The following is a 23,619-nucleotide window of genomic DNA, read 5'->3' on the forward strand; positions in this document are numbered from 1 at the left end:
AATAAGAAAAAGTTTTTGTAAAGTTACCGTATTTTCCGGACTATAAGTCACGCTTTTTTTCATAGTTCAGCTGGTCCTGCGACTTATAGTCAGGTGAGACTTATTTATCAAAATTAATTTGACATGAACCAAGAGAAAACATTACCGTCTACAGCCGCGAGAGGGTGATCTATGCTGCTCAGTGCTCAAGGGTAGACTACAGGAGCACTGAGCAGCACAGAGCGCCCTCTCGCGGCTGTAGACGGTAATGTTTTCTCTTGGTTCTAAATAAATGTGACTTATAGTCCAGTGCGACTTATAATTTTTTTTTCCTCGTCATGATGTATTTTTGGTCTGATGCAACTTATACTTAGGTGCGACTTATACTCCAAAAACACGGTGAGTGGAAGAACTGAATTGATGTATTTTCCAAGGTTTTTTTCTGACAGATTCACTTCTTTCACTGTCTGAGCAGCAAGTCAGTCTTAATATGTTCAAAGCCATTACTATTCATTAAAGGGGTCATATGATGTTGCTAAAAATAACATCATGTTGTGTATTTGGTGTAATGCAATAGGTTTATGCGGTTTAAGGTTCAAAAACACATTATTTTCCACATACTGTACAAAAGCACATTAATTTATACAAAGCAATGTGTATGCTGATTGGCCAGCTATCCAGTGCATTGGCTGAATACCTCAAGCATGTGCTTTAAATGTTACGCCCTTTACCATACTGTGATGCCATCTTCCGGCACGAGACAAAACCAATAAAACCCATTACAAACGAGGCATTTGTTGCATCCAGTGGAGACACAGTTTCTGATTATAATGACTCATACAGCCTTTTGTAATTGCCTCACTTTAAAGAAACACAGACTACATTGTAGGCTACTCTCAGAGGAAACAGACCTCTATAAAATGCAGTGGACACACTCTCATATTTGGGTTGAACTGTTCTGGAACAGTGTTGTAAATACATCTTAACCACTGATTTCTAGTTGTGTTCTCTTTAAGAAGGTCAAACTAAGTATATTCGCTTTCACAACAAAGCACACAGCGTCTCCACAACATGGAGGCGGCGGCAACAACAACACTACAGCGAGAATCAAAGTTACTCCTCTTTTCTTTGCGTGAACATTTGGATGCTGTTATGCAAATCTTACATCGTGACATAGACATGCGTGTTTAAACGAGGCGAGGATTTTTTTTATATATATATATATATATATATATATATATATATATATATATATATATCTTTAGGTTTGAGACTTTAGTTTTTGCAACTTTAGGGATCGTATCTATTCACAAACAGCTTGTAACACTCCAAAGAGAAAGGAAAACCTGAAATCACATCATATGACCACTTTAATGTTCTTGTCCTTCGATAAAATATTAAATTTGGTCTCAAATATGAATTCAGGTTCATCAAATGACAGAACAGACATTCTTTTAAACAAATGTTTTGGATGTGAAGGGTAAGGGACGAAATATGTTTACTTGTGCAATTTGTTCTTTCTTCCTGTCTGCTGTGGCAAAAACGAGGTGAGATTTTTCAATTATTGTCTATTATGATGGCTAAATAGCTTTTAACAATAAATCAATTATGTTATTATTCTCTGCTTCTGAATGAATAAATGACAGCTTGAAGTGGTCCCGTTTCTCAACTCCTGCTGAAGGAAAAACCGACATCTTCCTTACTGCACTCAAAAAGTCCATAACATAAAATGCCATGACATTCAGCGTGCATCTTTTTTTTTTCAGTCAGGCTTTACATAACAATCAACTATACAGTATATAATATAAAAAGTAATTTTTTAAAATCATTAAATAATTAAAATAAGAAGACATGGCACAAATCAGTTTACTATAAAACTATTTGAAAAACAAAACAAAAACAAAGAGCAATTAATTATGCAAACAACTTTCATCACCTGACTTTGGTAGCACAGCAGGACTAGTCTAGCAGCTTTACTCGAAAAGCAGTGCTTGAATCCATGAATTCATTTCAGCCAGCGAGCCGTTTATAGCTATTGTGCCTGACATCAAAGCTTTTCTAACAGTAACACTAACACAGAAGCCTATGAATTTTCTAAAAGAATTTAAAAGATGTAATGAAATTAGCCTAAAAATATATTTTAAACAACTTTATGACAATTATTCCTTTGTCATACTAATTTGATCTTACATAACCCTTAATTTGTTTCCATTTTGTCATTCAAAGCTCTGTTTTAGCGTCTGTATGCACAGAGTTAAAGGAAATATTGGGGGGGTTTTCCCATGTAAAAAACATTAGAAACCAAAACATTTTGAAACACAAATAAACACTGGCAAGATGTTAACATGGTGGAAGAAAACACACTGAAAAACATTGGGATTGTTTACAGTCTTGACAAACTTACCACAATTACTTTTTTGGTATTAGTTAAATATTATATCATATAAAGTTTTAAGAAATGAATAATTTTATTCAATAAAGATGAATTAAATTGATTAAATGTGACAGATTATTCTTATTATTTGTTTGTTTTTTTAATAGTGTAAAAGTCTTTACTATTGATCTTTTCAACTTTTGATCCATCAAAGTGCCGTGGGAAAAAGTTTTCAAGGTTTCCATGAACATATTAAGCAGCACATTAATTTCAACAGTGATAATATGAAATGTAATCACCAAATTACCATAGAATGTTTTCTGAAGGATCATGTGACACTGAAAACTGGAGTAATGCATGCTCTGCTTTGCCATCACAGCAATAAATTACATATTTAAAATAAAGGTGCTTCTCAATAAATTAGAATGTCGTGGAAAAGTTCATTTATGTTAGTGAATTGGTGGGTTTTTGTTAAATGTGAGCCAAAATCATCACAATTAAAAGAACCAAAGACTTAAACTCCTTCAGTCTGTGTGCACTGATTTTATTTAATACACAAGTTTCACAATTTGAGTTGAATTACTGAAATAAACGAACTTTTCCACGACATTCTAATTTATTGAGAAGCACCTGCGTATTAAAATAGAAAACAGTTATTATAAATTGTAATAATATTTCACAATATTACTGTTTTACTTTATATTTAATAATTAAATAAATTCAGCCTTGGTTCGCAAAAAAAGAATCTTACAGCCCCTTTCTATTCAGCCTAGATAAAGGGTGTTTGAGGTTTCTGCGTAGCCTGTCATCATTTTTGCAATTCTGCGTGGTGCCTCTTGTGGCGCAGAAACACACTTTACCTGTAAGACTCCTTCCCAGCATGACAGTTGGGTTAGCACACACCTCAGAACTATAAACATGCTGCCACTTGTTCACATTTACTTTGAAATCTGTCTCGGAGAGGGGCATGTTCTCAAGAAAAGCCTGTCGGCAGGGTGAATCACCGGCACGGGATATCTGACTGAGATGGTCTGCTGCCACCTCTCTTCTCACATTCTCACGCTTTTCCTGTTCACTGTCAAAATAAGCTTGCACATCCTCCCACTGGCCTGTTCCTACCCAGTGCTTGCACAGACACATTAATGCTACTAATTACTTGCATGGTGTATGTAAGACTGTATAGGTAATTTTTTTTATCACATTGGAAAAGTGTATTTTAGAGGGAGCCCATCATTAATGATACAGATTATATTTAATATGTGTTATAAAATTTTTTTTTTTTTTAAAGATTAACTGAAGTAGTCCAATAACAAGCAATAATAGTAATAATAATAATAATAAACACTTCTATAATCAGCCTAAAATGGTACCCATATTGTGCATTCCTATTAAAAATATAACCCACCTCAAGCACTTCAAAGAGCATGAATATTTGCTAAATTTGTGTGGGAGAACCTTTTATAATTTTATTTTAAATGTTAGTTGAGGACACAGTTAACAATTAAGCACATGGATTGAGTCTGTTGTCCTCTTGGCTTGTCATGGGATCTCATGGAACCCGCACCTTGTCGGTCTTTGAAGTCCTGTGTGATTGATCAAAATCAGACCCATACAGCTTTTTGGGATGACCCCTCCAAGCAGTTCTTCCAACCACTGACACATGGATACATCTACAAGAACCCTTATGGTTATTTTGAGTGAGCCACTCATAAGTCATAAGGCTTACATGCTCCAAGGAACACTAGCGGTCCCAATAGAGAATCAAATGGAAAACATATGCAGTTAGTTGCACTGTGGGGTCCACACTTCCAATTACATCATGAGCATCCACCAACCACTCATTCAACCTCAAAGCAAAGTCAATAGCAGAGTGCTCAAATGTTCAAATATGTGCACTTAAAGGGTGCTTCCAAAGACTTTAATGTGCCCTCTTTTCTGTTTGTTTTCTTAGATTTTTAATAGAGACATTTCAGGCCATAATCTGTGCAACTTTTCCCCAGACACAACAGACTTCAAACAGTTTGGCTTTATAATATAGAACATATTATAATGTGGACGGTTTTATCATTTAGACTATTGCATAATCTAGTATTTCTATTATCTAAATTGTAGAAATTGTATTAATATATAACTATATATATATATATATATATATATATATATATATATATAAAACATTTCTATAAATAATACTAATTTAATAATATTTTAATGTTTACATAATATTCTTTCACACTCCTAGGTGATTCAAGCATTCATTCAATTCTGCACTTTTCTGAATAACCAGTTCCAACAGCTTACATTAAAACAACAGATTTCTTACCGTTATATTTCTTACCTGACTGGAAGGCTCACTGTTTATTGACTCAGACCGGCGTGAGTGGAATCGGCTAGGCAGGGTGGCTGTGCTCCCCACTTTCATGTGATTGGATATCAGCTCGGAGGAGCCAAAGACTGGACTATAATCGGTCGGTGTGTACTGAGGGGTGCTGCTCTCTGGAGACGTGACCTCTGCCTCCATGAAGTTGTAACCATTCTCATGCTTAAAGCCCCGGCTATCTTTACTGTCTTTGCGGTCTCGAGTGAAGGAGGAGCGGGAAATGACACCAAATTTGCGGATTCGTTTGCCGTTCTGTCCATTCGGTGTAGGGCTGCCTGCAGGCTCGGAGGAGACACTGCGCCGGTGCTCATTAGAGACGTCCACAGAATTGCCCCCACTGCCATTGCATGGAGGGAGAGGAGCCTTGCGTTTAATTCTTCGCAACATGATCAGGTAGATGCAGCCTCCATTCCAGCACTGCTCTGCCAAGTAACTGTGAAGAAATAAGAACGAAAATTAACAAACTCCTACTACACGATCACAATGAAAGCCTTCAAAAGGTTTCTCCTTCAATACAGAGGATTACAGAGCTGTCCAACAAATCAAACATTTACAATCACATTAAATACACTGCCCTGCAGTCAAATGCCTTTTTACAGATCACACCCAGGTGACCTATTTTCTTCGCTGAACAACAAAAAAGAATAATAGTAGTATCTTGTCCACTCTTTTACATGTAAGTGAATGAAGACTTGGGATGTAAAGCTGTTAAAACCTAAAAACATATCCACTGTAGCTCTGCTTTATACATTCAAGAGAGCTCATTCGGAGTACTGTGGTTCTTTTAAACCAGATCTGTTCAATAGAATGTCTAACACAGTCCACAAAACCAGTCCAAATTCTTGTTTATAAATCTGATCTTGTTCTTGAGTTCAAACACACTGACTCAATCAATAATCTGGCCAATATCGACCTACATTTTGGTCTATTTCTCAGATAAAGTTACTGCTTGACTTAAGAGGAGATAGAATATAACAAACAAGTTGCTTGGTCCACTTTTATGATACATTTATGGTACATATTGTCAGTCCTCATACTAAGAAGGTTACGCATGATATTTAATGGTTAAAAAAAATAAGCAGCCCCACTGTTAAAAATAATAATAATACATGTTTCTTGAGCATCAAATCAGCATATCAGAATGATTTCTGAAGGCCCTGTTTATCACAGCAATAAATTACATTTTAAAATCCATAAAATGTTCTTGAATATTTCACAACGTTACTGTTTTTACACTGTTTTTTAACCTTGGTGAGACTTCTTTACAAAACAGGAAAACTCTTAATTGACTACTTTGAAAATTAGTGTATGTTGCACCTTTTGAGTTCCATGGAAGATCATACAACACAATCACACACGTTATAAAACAACACGAGGAGAAGAAAAATGCCAGATTTTAATTTAGTGCAAATTATGCCTGTATAATTCAGAGAGCAAACAAAGGAGCTTCTGAATCTGTCATTCACCAAATCACTGGTTATGGAATTGTCCGGGAGTTCTTGAAATAAGGAAGGGCACTGATGCAAAAAAGTGCAGAGCATGTTTTACACCTTGTCTGGACAAGTGCAAAGACATAGTCATTAGAAAAGAAACTGATAGTGATATACAGTGTCCCAGGACACCCTGTGTCAGCCAGTACAACTTAGAAGTTTAAATACTAGCAGCAGAAACACTTTCACAGGTTTATCTTATAAGAACACACTCTTAGCTCTTTTCTCATGTGCTTTGATTGACATATTTAGCTGTATACTGAACATGTCTGACAATCTCAGCTGGTTTTGAGAGCTAAAATATTATTATACATTAACAAGGTAAAATGATCTAAGTTTATCATTTTTGTTGCTTGCTTTGCAAAGTTTTGTTCTACAGTAAAAAGAAAACAGTAGCTGTGGGTAAATTAAATTAAAAAATGAATTTCTGGTTCCCAGAATTTTACGGTAAAAAACGTGGTAGCAGCGCATTAGGTTTTACTATTTTAACTCAAATTTACGGTTAAATACCATAGTTTCATTAACTGATATTATGTTAATATACCAACCCACTGATGTCCTGAAATCTGTTTTGTACCTTTGTAAACACTGCACCAAAAGCAGGTGATGAGAAAATCACATGATTAACCAAAGCCTATAACAAGCAGGTTTTAAATATTAACATATAGGACTGGGTATCAATTCAGATGTCCTGATTTGATTTGATTTAGATTTTGATTCACAAGCTCTTGATTTGATTTGATTTTCGATTTTTTTCAATACATTTTTTTTATTACATTCAGTGAATATAGTTTTAATACAAATGCTATTAACATTTCTAAAAAAATGAACACTAAACATCAGTTTACAAATAGTGAATTTATAAAAGGAAATTAAGAGCCACAAGCCTGTATTTTAAATCTTTTTTTATTTAAAAAAAATTTTTTATGGTTCTTTTTTTAAACAATAATAGGGCCGTATAAAATTTTCTTCTTAATTTTTCTGGTAATCAGATGAAGGCATAAAAAAAGTTAATTAAAAACCCTTTTGGCAAACAAAGTGCTTTAATTTTACTGTTAAAATTAAAAAGAAAACAATTGTGATTATTCCTTTAAAAATAAAGATTTATTAATATTTATTATTAGTAGTCTTAAGACAAGACATAATATATTTCTGACAGTTTATTCACATTTAAATGCATTTTATTACGTTAATTCATGGCTTTTGAGAATCTATATTGAATCAACGTAATAAAAAAATAAAAAAACAATTAATCTGAAAAAATATTTTTGCCCAGCCCTGTTGATATAAAGAAGGTGCACAGTGTCATTCACACAAACACTAAAAACCATCATGGTAACACACATTAAACTGAAATAATGCAATAAACATTAACTGACAACATTAGATGTAACATACAACCCTAATGTAACCAACTGATAAGAAAAAACTAAGAAGAAACATAGTTATTTCAACAAAAACTAAAAAATACAGGGTATTCTGGGAATGTCAATTTACGGTTATTCACTGTAAATTATACAATCTTTTACAAAACGGTATACTACTGCAAAATGACATGTAATGTCCAATACAGTTTTCACTCTATTTAGTAGTGGAACTTACCGTAAACCATTTAACATGTTTTTACTGTGGTATTTTTGGAATTACATGAGAGCAAATACATTTTTGGGTGAACTATCTCTTTAAAGCAGACCAAATAAAAACAGACACACTGCTGAAAAACAATCTATCTTTAAGAAATGTAATATAGGTCAAAAGAGCACACACACCTTGAGTTTAACTGATGCCAGGGTCTCAGGATGAATGAACAGCGTCCTTCAATATTATGGTAACACTACCTCCAGTGCTGCACACAGACCTAGTTAACTGTGGATGAGTAAATTGTTTCCCTAGTTTTCCATGCTTTCAGCTGTACAATAGCAGAGGGGAGTGGCCTTTCTATGACAATGACTAGCCATACTGAAAGTGTTGATGTAATACAACAAAGCATTTGCTTACATCCCCTAAAAAGCAAGCCAGACAATGGACGAGATACTATGGATGCATGATTATGACAAAAATTATAACTGTTGATTGTTCCCTTGAAATTGTATTTGTGATTATTATTTACAAAAATAAACAAGCTGAAAAAACACTTCTATACAGTATGTCGAGCATTACTGGTACAATAACGTGGTACACTATATGTTACTATTATTCAGCTCATAAAGAATGTATGTTTCATGACATACCTCACTTAAAGTAGCAGTCATGTATATGACAACCTCTGAGTTTCAGCTCAAATCATCTGTCAAAAAGATGCATTCTGCACTCTGGCCAGCTGCTAATGACAGACTGAGGTCACCCGAGTCTGTTGTTTAGATGATTACAGAGCCTGGACGTGCAAACATACCATAAGAATTCATCATCAAGATTAGCAAGAGCTGTTTTTAAATAAACGACATGCATGATGGCTTAAGGTCTAAATATCTCTAGATCAAGATCAAGACCAATGGGGTATGTAAATGCAGTCATATTAGAACTCCTGGAACTAAAACATGCAAGGACTGAAAGTGCTGGCAAGTTAAAAATACAACAAAGTGAGGAATGTTCAGGAAATATCGTTGAAGATCACAATCCCTGAAGAAGAAGCAAGCAGAGTTTTTATGCAGGTTCGGAAGTGTGCTTGCTTCGAAGTTTCAGACGTTTTCAGGTAAGACAGCACATATCTGGAATTTGTTGGTTTGACACACTGTCTAAAGCTCTAAAGCAGCTGTGGTCTCATTTTTGTTTAACAGGAGACAACAGACTTTGGGCCTCTGGTGTTCCTTTATTGTGTTGTTTCTTTCCCTCCTTCCTCTAGCTGATAATGAAACATGTCTGACCCATTTCTGTCGTGATCTGTTATCTGGGAGCTTCCCTTTTTGATAAGAACAAATTCTGTAATGCTGTGGGACTCGAGACAAAAATCGTCCCACATGTCTATGAAAATATCTCAGCATAACTCAACCAAATCTACCTTGGCACAAATGTAAAATCCACATGTAAAATCCAAATGTGCTTTCCTAGATTTTGATGGCAATACCAATCTCAATGGCAGACTGGAAATGTTGCACTGCATTCCAGAGGATTGAGATAAGCCGTGTTTCCACCGCTGGAACTTTACCCAGGAACTAAGGACTTTGGGCTGGTACTCCATGTGTTTCCACTGCAGGAACCAGGATCTAAATAAATTTCGGTAGATAGTCGCGATGTAATACTTTTTCAAATGTCTGGAACTTTTGGGGGCGGGACTTGGGCGCTAAACATGCTGATTGGTTGAGTTCACGCAGCATTGTGATCTCAACCACCATTTATTCGGATCATTTTTAAAATATTACTGTTGTTGTGTCATGAAATGTAGTTTTAAAAGTATTTCAGGGGAGAATCTAGTTGTTTAAAACTCAAATCTGTGGTTTATTTATAAAGACAGTTTCTGTTTGCAGAATTACTGGACTTGCGTCGTCCCGTCCGCGGGAGTTCACACTCCCGATTCAAACTCGCAAAGTCCAAACTACAGAGGATGCAAGTCCGAAATATGCATACTTTGTATTGAGAAACGCATGCAGACATCACCAGACTATTTGCCTAATCTTCAAGGTATTTTAGACCGTGGTGGAAATGCAGAAAGCAACAGGTCTGGGTCTGGCTAGGCTGTGTAAAAAACTTATTGTAAGCTGCGATGCTATTATCTTCTTTGAAGCCTATAAAACCTTCACAATTCTGCAGCAATGATGTCCTTCCAGATAGCATATATCACATGTGGACAACTGCTGTGCATGTCTCAACACCTCCACCCTGTCTAACTGCATTTACATAGTGCCAACAGAGGAAAAACAGGATGAAAGTGTGAAGAGGAAAAAGTTGCTTGTTTTCTTTAGAATTTTTGAAGTTGCAACTAAACAGAAATAACGACAATAACGGATTCGGAAAAGGAAAAATGTGGGTGTTGCACTCAAAAACGCAAGTATGCAGTCGACTGTGGACGGGGTTTAATGGTTATAAAAGTTTGACATGCATCATCAGAGTCAAATTTGTAGAGTTACCTGAAGATCCACTTATATATATATTTTTCTTTTCAAAACTAAACAGTAAAAATATATATATATATATATATATATATATATAATAAATAAATGCATGGATGAATTGTTTGAAACAAGATTAAGAGAACAATATTTAGAAAATAAATTGAGGTAATTTTTTCATTTCATGCCTGTATACCCAAAGATGAAAATCCCATAATCATTGACAGAAGACCAAACTGAAAATATTTGATTTGTGAGACACAGCTGAGATATTTTCAGTAAATAACAAATTAAATTTTGGCTGTTGTATGACTTCAGAAGACATATAGTCCACGTGTGTGTCTCTTATGGTGCTTTTTCATCATTTTATTATAGAGAAAAACATATTAATCAACATTTCACACTTTGTGTTCCACAGAAGAAAGTCAAAGAGGGTTTGGAACAACATAAGGGTTAATAATGACAGTTCGAACTGATGGACTGCCACTTTAATAAAAGAGAAGGAGTGTTTTACGGCTGCAGTGAATAAGTCTGCAGCTCTAAACGTGATTTATGTACATGATGTCATGATGTAAGTTCAGTCCGTGACATTACTTACTTTCTCTAGACCATTTAACTCAAACTTTGCCAACCCACACATGCTGGATCATGAGCACAGGGCAACATAAACATTACATTACCACACAATAAAGGGATATAACAAGATACTGTAATGGTGCTCATCAACCTCATATCAATCAAAAGCCATAAACTCCTTTCATTTGGGCCACTGATCAAACATTCAGCCAACTACCATCTGTCTCTCAGAGCCTGAATGATGGATGAAAACCACAGCGCAAAATGCAGGGGATGAAAAAAGGATAGCAGTGGAGGTATCGAAGGAAAGAAGTAACGTGGATGCAGATGAATGGTTAAAAAAATGCAGTCAGCTCTGCAGCCGCAGTTTTTCTCAGCAGGTGTGTGCCATACACTGATAGAGTGCTTTTAGATGATAGCAAACATCAGACACGTGTTCATTATTACACTCGAGAGAACCAACTGAAGTGAAAAATGAGATAAAACCCCTCCGTTCTGAAGACCTGTCATGCAAATTAGAGTCTGATAAAGACCAAACAAGAAGAAAAAGAAGCCATGACCTCAGCTCAGGCACACTGACAAGGAATTGAAGCTGCTGTAAAAGCTAATGGGTCTCTGAAAAACCCAGCAACAGGCCTGCATTGCCTCTTTCAAACTAAACCACAGCTGCAGTAAGGAAATCCATCTATTTCGGACTGGCTGAAATGTCTCGAAGTCCTCGAATCCCGCATCTCTCTGAGCTACACGGAGAGATTTGTTGTCACGGAGTGGAGGATGCTTAAGACTTTTCCCATACAGTGTTGACAAAACCATTCAGAACTACGTCGCCCTTCAAAGCTCAATGTTTGCTTTTCTGCATATCTTGGATTTGGCAGACTTCACAAAGTGGCACCTATGCGTGATTTGTATCGAAGGTGCAGATGTAAGGTTGGGACGACGCTCATTTACATCTGCATGGCCAAGCTACTGCAGATGTGCATAAAACTGTGCACCTGGATATCATATGTTGCAATGGATCCTGCATACTCACAAGAATAAACCAATACTGCCAAACAGGGTGAATTCAATCTAACTGGTGGAGAGGAGAAAGGAGAAAATTGTTCTACCACTTCACACCCACAGTCTAGTGTTTGTCATGTTTTGTGTGATGAGACATGGCAATGCAGCACATAGATTGGTGACCACATAAAAGAGAAGAAGAGCCAGGAGTAAGTTTATAAAAACAGATTTCTGGTTTATGGACATCTGATATCAATGATTATTATGCAACGATAGAAACTATTATTACATAAGCGCTTCTATCCAGATGCTGAAACACATTTCGACTCCACTTTTTCATATTAATTTTATGTTTGGGTCTGATGAAGATGGCTCAGGCTCCAAGCAAAGACTCTGATTTATGTAGTTCTATCTCCAAGCTGAGATCTATATAACACTTCAAAACCCTTTTCTCAAGAACCACTGTTCAGTGCTAAAGACACAACAAACACGATCCAAAATCAAGAAAGTTCTGACTCAGCACATACTCAAAACCAGAACACTGACATTTCTTCAAATACTGTTTAAAAAGTATGTGTCCAACTGCATCTGCATTCGTGGTTCTTGGCTGGTTTAGCTTAAGGATCCATGATTTGACAAGGTGGAGACCAACAAAAGAAACTGGCAGAGCCTCGGGTGATTGACTTGAAGGGAACAACATGTGAATGAGCAGGCACATTAATAATAAACTCTAGAAAAATAGGATTAAGATTAGGCTCGGTGCCTCCAAAAATTACTGCAAGAAACAGACGTCACAATAAGCTAATGACATTAAAAAAACAATTAGATTAACAAACAACAAATCTTTATTCTAAAAGCTTATTCATGAAGACATTGTGCTGTTTCATTTGATTCTTGTAATAAAATCACATTATTAGGTCATACAGTGCCCCTTAAATTATTTAGACACTTAAATCACTCTCAAAATGTCTGAATGCATTATATAACCAAACCTCAAACCATAAAAAATGATGCTATAGAAATTTTCTGATAACTAACTTTTCTGAGCCAGTTTTAAAGCTGCAATATGTAGGAATTTTGTAATAACATTTCCGAAAATAACTTGCACAGTGTGATATATTTCCTTCAGTTGTGTACTTACAATATCTCAAAAGTCTCCAAAGATTTTTTATTTAAGAGAAATTCCGATTCTAAATAACTGGCCGTCCTGGAAAAGAAATGTCACCTCTCAGTGACGCAATGTCCGCTCTATACTTTTTTTCCGGTGTAGACCATGTGATGTTCCACCACACCAGAATATCACATGGTCAAATGCGGAAGTGGTGGTTATGTTATTGCCGCGCGTATGGTTTGGTTGTCGTTGTTATGGATCACGATTACTCTTTGGCGAGTATTGAAGTGCCAGTAAAACGTAAGCGTCCATATTCGGCCACATTAACCATAAACACGTAACACTGCACAACATTAACCCAACAAATCATTTAACAAATAGCTGTAAGTTGTAACGGGATAATATAGTATAACATTTCACGTTCCTTGCAGTTCGTTAATTATGATGACATAAAATAATATGATCAGATATACAGGTAATACAAAAACGAATAAATTACCTCATCCGTGATCATGATTCGTTTATCCAATTTAGATACATTGCTATGGTGAAAACGTATTAAAAAAGACATCTCCCATCGTCACCTGCTTCATAGCATCATCAAGCTTCGCCTTTGTTCTTGTTGGAAATGCTCCCTCTTGTGGTCAACTACAAAAATCGCATACTGGAGCTTTAAATGACTAACCATTTTTCAGTCTTTGGGAGATTTTAACGGATTGGATGTATGAATTTCTCCTCAGGTTCATACTGGTATCCTAGATGACGTTGTTTTAAATATAAAACCTAACAAGTGTCTTCTTGTGACATTTGTCTGGAAATCGTTCTTAGATATTTTGTTATTTAATGTAGTCATTTATACATTTTTAAGTGGTTTGAGTGTCCAAATACTTAACTTCAAAGTGTTTGTTAGACCACAGTAGAGCATGAAAGTTTGAAATAATGTGAATTTCATGAACTGTTTTGATATAATAGCTGTGTCAACAACAAAAAAAAACCACAAATATCAAATATATTCATTTCATTCATGAAAAAAAGCCTGAATGAACTCTGGCTTAAACATCGAAAACCACTCTCATTATGCATGAACCTAAAGTTTGCTACTTTCACAATGATCATTTAAATACTGTGTGAAATTACTTCCATCCAGCCTCATCCGGGGTAACTCAGAAAAAGTGTTTGCTAAGAATACAAGAACCAATGCTGGCCAGACAAAATTAAGAAAATCATGTTCTCGCTGGGCTGATTAGCTAATGATGTGGTTTAGAAAAGAGTTCAACATGAGATCAACTTGTGAGGGAAATACACGGGAATAGAATCATTACACTGTCCCTATTAGTCAGCTGACATCAGGATTGGATCGGCTCTGAAAAAATGGTTATTGGTGCATCCCTAATGATTACCAAGGAATTCTGATTTGCTTCTACTTTAAAAGAAACCCAATTCCTGATATCACTTAAAACAACTTATGGGTATATTATCTGGCCTCCCAAGGCAAGACAGCAGCCATACACAGATACTGTATAAAGGCATTCCACAGTGTAGAGGAGAGCTGAAGTTAAAAACTCAGTCAGCAATCAGCACATAAACAAGCAGGCAGAGGGGAAATAGAGTGCACCACAAGCGGCTCTGCGTCGGGAAGAAGCCATATAACTTTTAAATTTACTAAATTAAATTTACTGACCTCAAACGTTTGAACAGTAGTATATACAAGATAATGAAACAGGGATCCATGTATTCTCAATTAGATTATCAGAGACAGATGGTCATCCACCTCTGAAAGCAGTTAGGATTGGGGAAGGCACAACAAAATTGTTGGTTTGGGACAGGGACAAGAGTCAAACAACCCAAACATGACCTGTTGCTTAAAACAGAGATTAGTTACCACAAAACCTGTTCCGATCGGTTGCGCAAATCTATTATTCCCTTTGGGAGCTCAAAGGAATTCAGGGATGCACTCATCGCCAAACCCGACATCGATAGTGTGCTCAAAAACAGCACAGGGGTTCTGTCTTTCAAAGAAATGCAAAAGTAATTCATAAAGAGCATCAACAGAGAAGATAAGGGTTTGGGTTATTCCACAGAATTTGCCATGTACATCCCAATTACTGAAGCCTCAGAATGCAAGATTGCAGTAATACAGTTTGTGAAGGGGATATTCAGTGCAATAAGTTGACCAAAGCACTTTTTGTTTATTCATAAATTCGAGCCTGTGTCAAGTGGGTTTCAAAAAAGCAGTTTAAAACAGGGAGGATATAGAGTATCTCTCTTTGTGTAGTGCTACTGTGGAGCTTATGTGAGTCAGAGATAAGTAGATTTACAGTGTTTATTTACACGGTGCTTCCTTCACAGATAGAGCACTTCTGCAGTAGCCAATGCTCTCTCCTTTTGATTTCATCCACTATGAGTTCAGACCACTAGGCTTACATGAAAATAACATCGGCAACGTATAATACTGAAAAAATAACAAATGAGATAAGGAAACACATAACAGCTGTAGTAGAGTGCCATTTTAAGAGTAAACCAACATGGAACTGTTTATTTATTATTATTATTGCCAATAAAGAGCAATGAAGGATTTAATAAGAGAATGAATGATATTGGAAGAGACTAAGCCAGGTTTAATGGGTTAAAGCAGAGGTAATCATACTTATGTTTTAATCTGTCAGAATCAGTATTCACAGATATTTGTGAAAATAATAATCATGAAAAGCATGTTGCATTTTGTGGAAACTGACATTTACCCTTCTGATACCTGTCAGCCCATGCAACAAAAAGTGTATTACTGAAAATAATCTGAAAGATTTGTATTACTTCTCAAAAAGCCATAAATATTAAGTCAAGCTCTTAAAACACTTGACTATATGTCTTTCCTAAAACATAATATACATAGGCTATATCTAACATTAAAGTAACTATATAAAGAAATAACACAGCAATATTGTAACTTGACAATTTGTTTTGTACCTAAAACGTTCACTTGCCCCCCTTCATCATCATCATCATCATCATCAGTCTCGCAGTACGGTCAGTTTCCCGACAGCTGGCACGCGCTGTTTGGACTCCCGTGAGTTCTATAATCATTGCAATCAATCATCCGAATAAAGTCCCCGAGCGACTTCACTGTATGAAAATGTCTCTTAACAGCTCCAGCGACTCGCCCCTTTCATGTGATGTACTCAGCGCTCGATTAAAGCCCATGGCTGCTGTTCTCCACAGGAGAGCCTGTCGTAGATATGGACACTGTCCGTGGCTCGGAGATTGTCAAACGAAATAAGAGCTCAGTTCGCCGCTCGCAAACTTCGCCTGCGCGCCTGGGATCCACGACACACCGTCCAGAGCGTTGCTTGTTGTACCTCAACGGTTGAGAGATTATTCGGATCGTCCCGCCCCTTCTTCAAACTCCCAGCTGAAGACACAATCTTCTCACAGTCAGTCTCGGATACATTGATACACGAAGGAATACACAGTGGCGGTGTTTCAAGCCCTAGTCAACTGCCTTTAGACAGCATCACTATGGCGCTATGATTAGGGACGGTTTCGACTCCTTTAAAAATTATTTTAATTATTTTAGTAGAATACATTTGAGGTAGAACTATTTTAAGTGTTTATGCTACAGCTATCGCTAAATTATAAGTTTCATAAAGTTCTATAAATTAACACTGATTACAAAAACAACGCGGTTATAATCATGTAGGAGTCGAAAATAACGCTCGGTTCAGTCATTTGTTACTGCACAAAAGTTCATCCCATCTTTTAATGATTCGTAGCTAAGTGTTTGTAATTGACTAAAATAACCAGCTTAAGAGTTTTTCTTTAAGGAATCGGACTGATTGATCTCAGCAGGAAACAGTATATACAGTAGCATACAGTGCTAGATGCACGTGCGGGAACTTAAAGAAACGTAATGAAAAATCAGTAGGCTAAGTTCCGTTTTTTAATGCTCTTCATGACTCCTAAAAAACCTACTAATGGTTACCGAATATCCTGTACGCTATTATGAGTATTACAATTGTATCAGGTGGAAACCACTTAAATGTGACTTCATCTACTTCTATATTATAATGTGAAATGATTATTTACATCAAAAATATTAATGCCAAGCAGGGATACAGAGTTTGTTCAAATTACGTTCTACATCGCCATCTATCTCCACACACATGTACTGCAGAATGAGAAGCCTGTACCTCAAAATTTGAGAAGTCGTTCACTGAAAACCTAGTCAATTAAAACATGTTTGCAAGGTTAAGATGTTCTGAACATGTTAAATAGGATAAATGTTGCTGAGATTTAGGGTTGCGTTTTACTTTTACTTGCAAAAATTAGATATAGTAGCTTACTACAGCATCATCTCACTTGGTCTTTGGAATGCTGTGTTGTTTACTAATATGGAAAGTATTAAACAAAGAATTTGGGTTTTGTGTAACTCATAATAATTCATACATGTGGAAAATTACTGTAAATTACTTTTTCTGGTTTGGTGACAGATTTGGCAAGACCTGAAGCAGTGTCAGTCATTCTGAACGAGGTCTGCATTTACCTTGAGCCTGAAGATACTTAAGGTTAATTCACTTATTTTACGTTTTATTGTTATAGTTTGTTGTCCTCCCTCCTGGCAGCATCTTAACATTCCAACAAAAAAGATGCTAAAATCACTTGATTTACAGCTGAAGGGAAGGTGTCTCCACCATGTTAAGAAAAAATCAAATAAACAATAAATACCATGAATTGTAATGGTCTGCACCTGAGTTTGCACTGTCTGAAGCCTGTTTTCATTATGAAAGACATCCGGTCGCGGGCAGCAGTCTGGCACACATTCTTTACATAACTCTGAGGGGTTTGTGGGGAAACGTCCCAAAGACAGCAGCATCATTCATAGCACTCTATAGCCTTTCACAATACTCAGAGACTTTGTCGAACAATCATTGTATCTTTGCTGTTGCAGTTCAAACCATATTTATCTAGCAAATGCAAAAAAAAAACATGTTTTATCTCTTACATCATATAAAAACCAAATGTCAAAAATTTATCTGCTGTATAGTGTAATTTATTTTTTAAAAACCGAATGAATTTCTTTCCAGGCGACGGGAAAAATTTTCAGTAAAATATAAAACTACAGCTGGAATATGGCTGAAATCAACGCTTTTCTAATAAACAGGTTTGCACTACAGAGACCTGCAATAAAAGACAGTACAGCTACGTGCTTATATAAATAACAGCAGACTTAAGGGCACAGTTTAGTGCAAGTTACAGTATTCTCATCTGGAATAACTAGAAAGTTTTGTTCTACTGCCCTCTAATGGACAAATCCACAACCAGACGGTTATAACTTGTACAGTCTTTTCACACCACACAGAAAATCTCTGCAAGGTGTCCCGAGAAATCACACCTAGACTCAGTAAACAGCAATAAAAGAATCAGGCGAGCAGTCTATTATTTAAACCAAATCTGAATACTTAATAATCATAAACACTAAGTAACAAACTTGAAATCAAAACAGAGTTTTAAATCAAATGAAAACAAAAAAGTTTTTGAAGAATAGAAACCATGTGTTGTAATATCTTAAATACTGTAGGACATGTGTGACTTTCTTATATATGCACTTACCTTAAATTCAATTTTGTAATTCCACAGACTCAGCTAAGATATTAAAAAAAAGTAAAGAGACACTGTCGTGTGCATGCACATGGCCCTGTGCATTCACGAATCAACTTTGCTCAACCAACCACCACTTTACACAGAAAAGCCACAATGGGCATGACTGAAAAATCACAGATCATTTGTGGGGTTTCAAACTGGTATGCTCCACAAACCTGACAGTATTACCTGAATATCTGGATTGCACAGAGGGGGCTCACCACGACTGAGGTGAGACCCTTGAGCAAGGCATTGAATCCCCAACAGCTCCCCCGGGTGCCACAGCATTATGGCTGTCCACTGCTCTGCGTGTGTGTTCAGTGTGTGTGTGTGTGTGTGTGTGTGTGTGTGTGTGTGTGTGTGTGTGTGTGTGCACTTAGATGGGTTAATTGCAGAGCACAAATCTGAGTATGGGTCACCATTCTACTTGGCCACACCTCACGTCACTTCACTTTAATCCTCAGGCCCATCTGTGACCACAGAAATCTGGGGCTCTGTGAGACTCAGTGTTTTTCTCATGGCACAGGGTTTACAGACAGTGGATGAACTGATTTGGACATTCATTTTTCCAGTGAAGCAAGTGCATTTGGGATTTTGGGACTATATTCTGTTCATTACATTAGGCTGACTTACTGAAAATGTATGATATCTGAGCATAGGGCTGGGCGGTATGAAGAGTATATATCATTAACTTGGAATAAGGTTTCAGTCATTGGAGATTTTGCTATATCGTGTATTACGCAGTATGCACCTATATCTGCATAACATAGTGCTACTTAAAAGTTATAGAAACCTTAGAGTCATAAGGAAACATGCATAAATGATAAAATAAAGAGTGGGACGCACTTGATAGTAATTAAGTGCAATAAGCAGTGAAAAAGAGCTCAATCCGCAGCTCTCTCAGACAGCATGTGATCGCAAAACAGATCTCTTTCGTGCTGGAATGGTCAAATACACCCACAATAACGTTAAAATGCCCGTCGTCTGGAGTATTCATGTGAATATTAAATGTAAACAGTCGGGTGAAAACGGATATGTATCAGTATATTGGATCTGTGCAGTTGATCTTAAAGGGACAGCACCCTTATTTACCTCATTATTAATGTTAACCACTCACTGCACTTGACTGAATCACTTTTCAATCTTTAATAAGAATCTTAAATTTATTGTACTGCTGAATAAATTACGTTTATTTTACATTTACTTGCTCTTTTTTTCTTATTTTTAATAACAATATTTTAAAAACAGCTATATCGAGCAAACCCATCTTCCATCTCAAGATCTGTTTAACAATTGTACACTGTACATTTTTAAACATAATAATATAAAAATGCAGTTGAACATTTTAAATGGTTGAACATCACATTTTATGCAATTTTACTGTCAAATCCGGTCAAATTTATGTTTTTGCAAGGTCAAACCGTTAAAAAGAATTACCGTATTAATTTATTGTGAAAAACAGTAACAGGGCATTCCCAGAAGTCCCCCTGCATGACACATCATATTATATATAATTTCAACCATATTGTTTCTTCATATTTTTGTGTTATAACATATGTTTAGTTAATGTTTGTTGCATTATTTCAGTGTCATTTATGTTCCCATGATGGTGTTTAGTATATGTGTGAATGACATTGTGTGCACCTTCTGTACATAAGTATTTCTTCAGCTTGTGGATAAGCTGTTTGTGATGAGTTTCAACCTCGATGAACTCTGATTCATTATGTGGCTTTCTTTCGTGCCACCAATGTTATTCTGCTGGTTCTCAGTACATAGAATGTGTTAAAAAGCAGATCTTGATTCAAGTAGATTAGTATATTAAAATGATATCACTTTATAAAACACACAGTTACATGCTGTAAAAATAAAGAGGCATCTCATAATACAACAAACTTTTTTTTTTTAACTGCCCTTATGAAACAAAAATATATTGCAGTATATTGGAAAATATCATGTAATATATTAGGCCTATATTCTTATATATATTTATTTTTTCCAATATATTGCAATATATTGAAAGCGGCAATCATTTGTATATTTTTCAATATATTATATAATATATGTATCATCAATATATTATTAAATGTATTCAAATATATAAAATATTAGAAAATAAAAAGGGAAAATAATATATTACAATATATCACAATGTATTTTAAGAAATATATTGGTAAATATATTTTCCTTTCGTAAGGGTGCAACATCAGCTGGCAGCTGCCAGTTTTGATGACATATGATTCATCCGAATGTCTGACTAAATTCTTATCCTTGGCACTTTAAAGCATTCTACTGCATTTTTTATTCACAAATTCACAATCTTGGAAGTCGTCCATATATAATCAAGAAACAACCAAGATTAAAACATTTGATCTGATGATTACAAGCCATGTTCAACCAAGGAACAGTCTTGTACTGTGTGATTTAATTGATCCACAGTGCCTGATTTGAGAAGCTCATATCCATTACAAGCAGTTTTGCTTATGAGAAAAGTGCAAACTCAGACATAGTTAACGCCAGGGAAAAGATGGCAGTAGTTCTCTCATTCATCCAAGCGGCAAGTTAACCAACCACAAAGAACTGGCGTGCCAGTTCAGGACTCTGAGAATCAATTCAATGCAAACACAGACTAAAAGGCTTTGATTTTTTTTTTTAAAACTGACAGGAACTAGGCAGGCAGACATATAAACTGAAATCTGTAATGTTTCATTGTGGTTTTGAAAGGACAGATGGAGAGTCTAATACAGTTAATCACTTTTTAGAAGGAAAATGTACAGTTCATAAAATTCTCTCTATGAGGTCCTATATTTCTTCACACCTCTGCTCAGATACTTGAGGATTCTGGATCCCCAAATCCTTTCAATTAATTTATACAGCTAATATTAAAATGGATCAGTTGATTCTAGCTCTCTTACTTGGATTCTGTTGCACACTGAATCCAAGTAAAGTGTATCATTCTTAACCTTGTTTTCTCCAATACTCTCTCATTGACCAAGTGGAGAACACTTTGCATGGGTCGGTTGGAGCTGTGCCACTGAGCTATTTTCCATGCTCCCCACAGACAGATGCTGGGCAAGGCTGTTAAAGGAAAAAAAAATACAGCTGGATCAAAAAAAAATTCAAAGACACATTAAACCGACAAGGCTTTTTGTGGTGAACGACATTTGGGCCCAGATATTTTGCAATGAAATAATTAACATGGAAAGCAACTGATGAAAATTCTAGTTTCCATCATGTCTCTTTTTTGTGTTTGAAAGCTTTGGTCCATTGCTTTTTGAAGTGTGTCCATCCCTTGTCTCTCCACTCATACCAGACCTGCAACCGTTCTCAGTGTTTGCACTCTTAAAGATTCAGGCCTTATACATGAGAGAGAAAACAAGAGTAATGCAGTAATGAGCAAACATAACCCTGAGGAAGACTCATAAAACACACTTTAACTGATGTTTAACCAAAGGTTTGTGTGTGGAGAGGAAGGAAACATCTAATAAGAGGCTAGACCTCTAGAAAATGTGTCTTTGGTGCCTTCAGTAAAAATTGGATAGCAATCTGAACTTCTAAACTTCTGCTTGATGCTGAAGCTTAATGGGTACAAATCAGAATCACAGTACCATTCAAAAAGGTTTTTGTTGTTGTTTTTGAAAGAAATTAATACTTTTATTGGCAAGGATGCATTAATGACATTTATAATGTGACAAAAGATTTCTAATAAATGCTGTCCTTTTGAACTTTCTATTCAAAGAATCTTGAAAAAATCTATCACGGTTTCCACAAAAACAATTAAGCAGTACACCTGCTTTTAACATGGATAATAATAAGAAATGTTTCTTGAGCAGAAAATCTGTATATTAGAATGATTTCTGAAGGGTCATGTGACACTGAAGACCGGAGTAATGACTGTTGAAAATTCAAACGGAAAGCAATTCAATTGTAATAATATTTCAGTTTTACCTTAATATTACTATTTTATTTTATGTTTAATCAAATGAATGCAGCCTTGGTGAGTATTAGAGATGTTAAAAACATTAATACACTGTACCGACCCAAGACTTTTGAACACTAGTATATGTTGGTAGCCATGCTATGTGTTTTAGCATGGAATATATTATCTTATTAGATTATATTATAAAATAATTGACTGCACAAGTTAAGTTTTTCTTTTCTTTTTTTTTTACATCTTTACATCAGTTGTAGTTACTGCAAGCATATATATATATATATATATATATATATATATATATATGTATGTTGTCTGAGTAAGTAGTGCTTCTGTCTCCATACATAAACACACAAGGACAAAAGGCATAAATCTAAAAATTCCTGCTAAATTCAAACTGTTAAAAATATCAATCATTAATCACTGTAGGTTTATTGCTGTTAGGTAGAACAATAGAGAATTATTTTTTATGTACTCTCTCAATAAAGAAATCTTTGTCTATTTTAACTGAAAAAAAAAAGAAATCTTTGTTAGTGTAGCTATAAATGTACAGTTTATCCGAAGCTTCTTTTATCATGTATTCACCCTCATGTAATTCTTTTGTGGAACATTAGCAGATATTCTGAAGAATGTTGGTAACCAAACAGACTTGTGACCATCAAGTTGACCGCTGGACAAAAAGATATTTCTCAAAATACTGAAGAAAGGAAAGTTTATGGGTTCGAAAAAAGTTTCGATTAAGTTAATTATGATAATTTTAGTTTTTGGGCAAACTCTGAAAAGTCTAAATTATACTGGAATATTACTTTGATAGAAGTTGTCACCTCACCACCCAGTATTGTCACAAATCTCGCAAAGCAGAGAGTTTAAGTTAACTCTTTCCCTGCAAGCAGACAAGCAGTTAGATTTTAAAAACTTTGACTGGAAATGAAGCCACATAAAGGCAGACCATGCTTACATCATTCTTTTCTTGCCAGTTCTTCCTCAGTAATCAGCAGTAAAGTTATCCTTATCTAAAATCATCCCAGACAGATATAATAGCAAAAAAATAATAAAGAACCACAAGCATTCATTTGTTTTGCAGGTCTTCCATGTGGTA

General features: G+C 35.7%; 1 protein-coding gene across 5 annotated transcripts in view; it reads right to left on the bottom strand.

The window, feature by feature from the left end:
• Positions 1-23,619, bottom strand: part of LOC113077974 (PDZ domain-containing protein 2-like) — a 62,517-nt gene that overhangs the window by 27,889 nt on the left and 11,009 nt on the right. For 2 of the 5 annotated variants that reach the window (XM_026250236.1, XM_026250231.1), the window contains exon 3: positions 4,677-5,166. In XM_026250236.1, coding sequence (XP_026106021.1) covers positions 4,677-5,166 — 490 coding nt within the window. Of the gene's footprint in view, positions 1-4,676; positions 5,167-7,992; positions 8,210-15,919; positions 16,417-23,619 lie in introns of those variants that run through there. The other 3 variants (XM_026250253.1, XM_026250261.1, XM_026250244.1) reach the window with 3 other exon arrangements.

The sequence above is a fragment of the Carassius auratus genome, chromosome 5 (assembly GCF_003368295.1).
Source record: "Carassius auratus strain Wakin chromosome 5, ASM336829v1, whole genome shotgun sequence".
Lineage (NCBI taxonomy): Eukaryota > Metazoa > Chordata > Actinopteri > Cypriniformes > Cyprinidae > Carassius > Carassius auratus.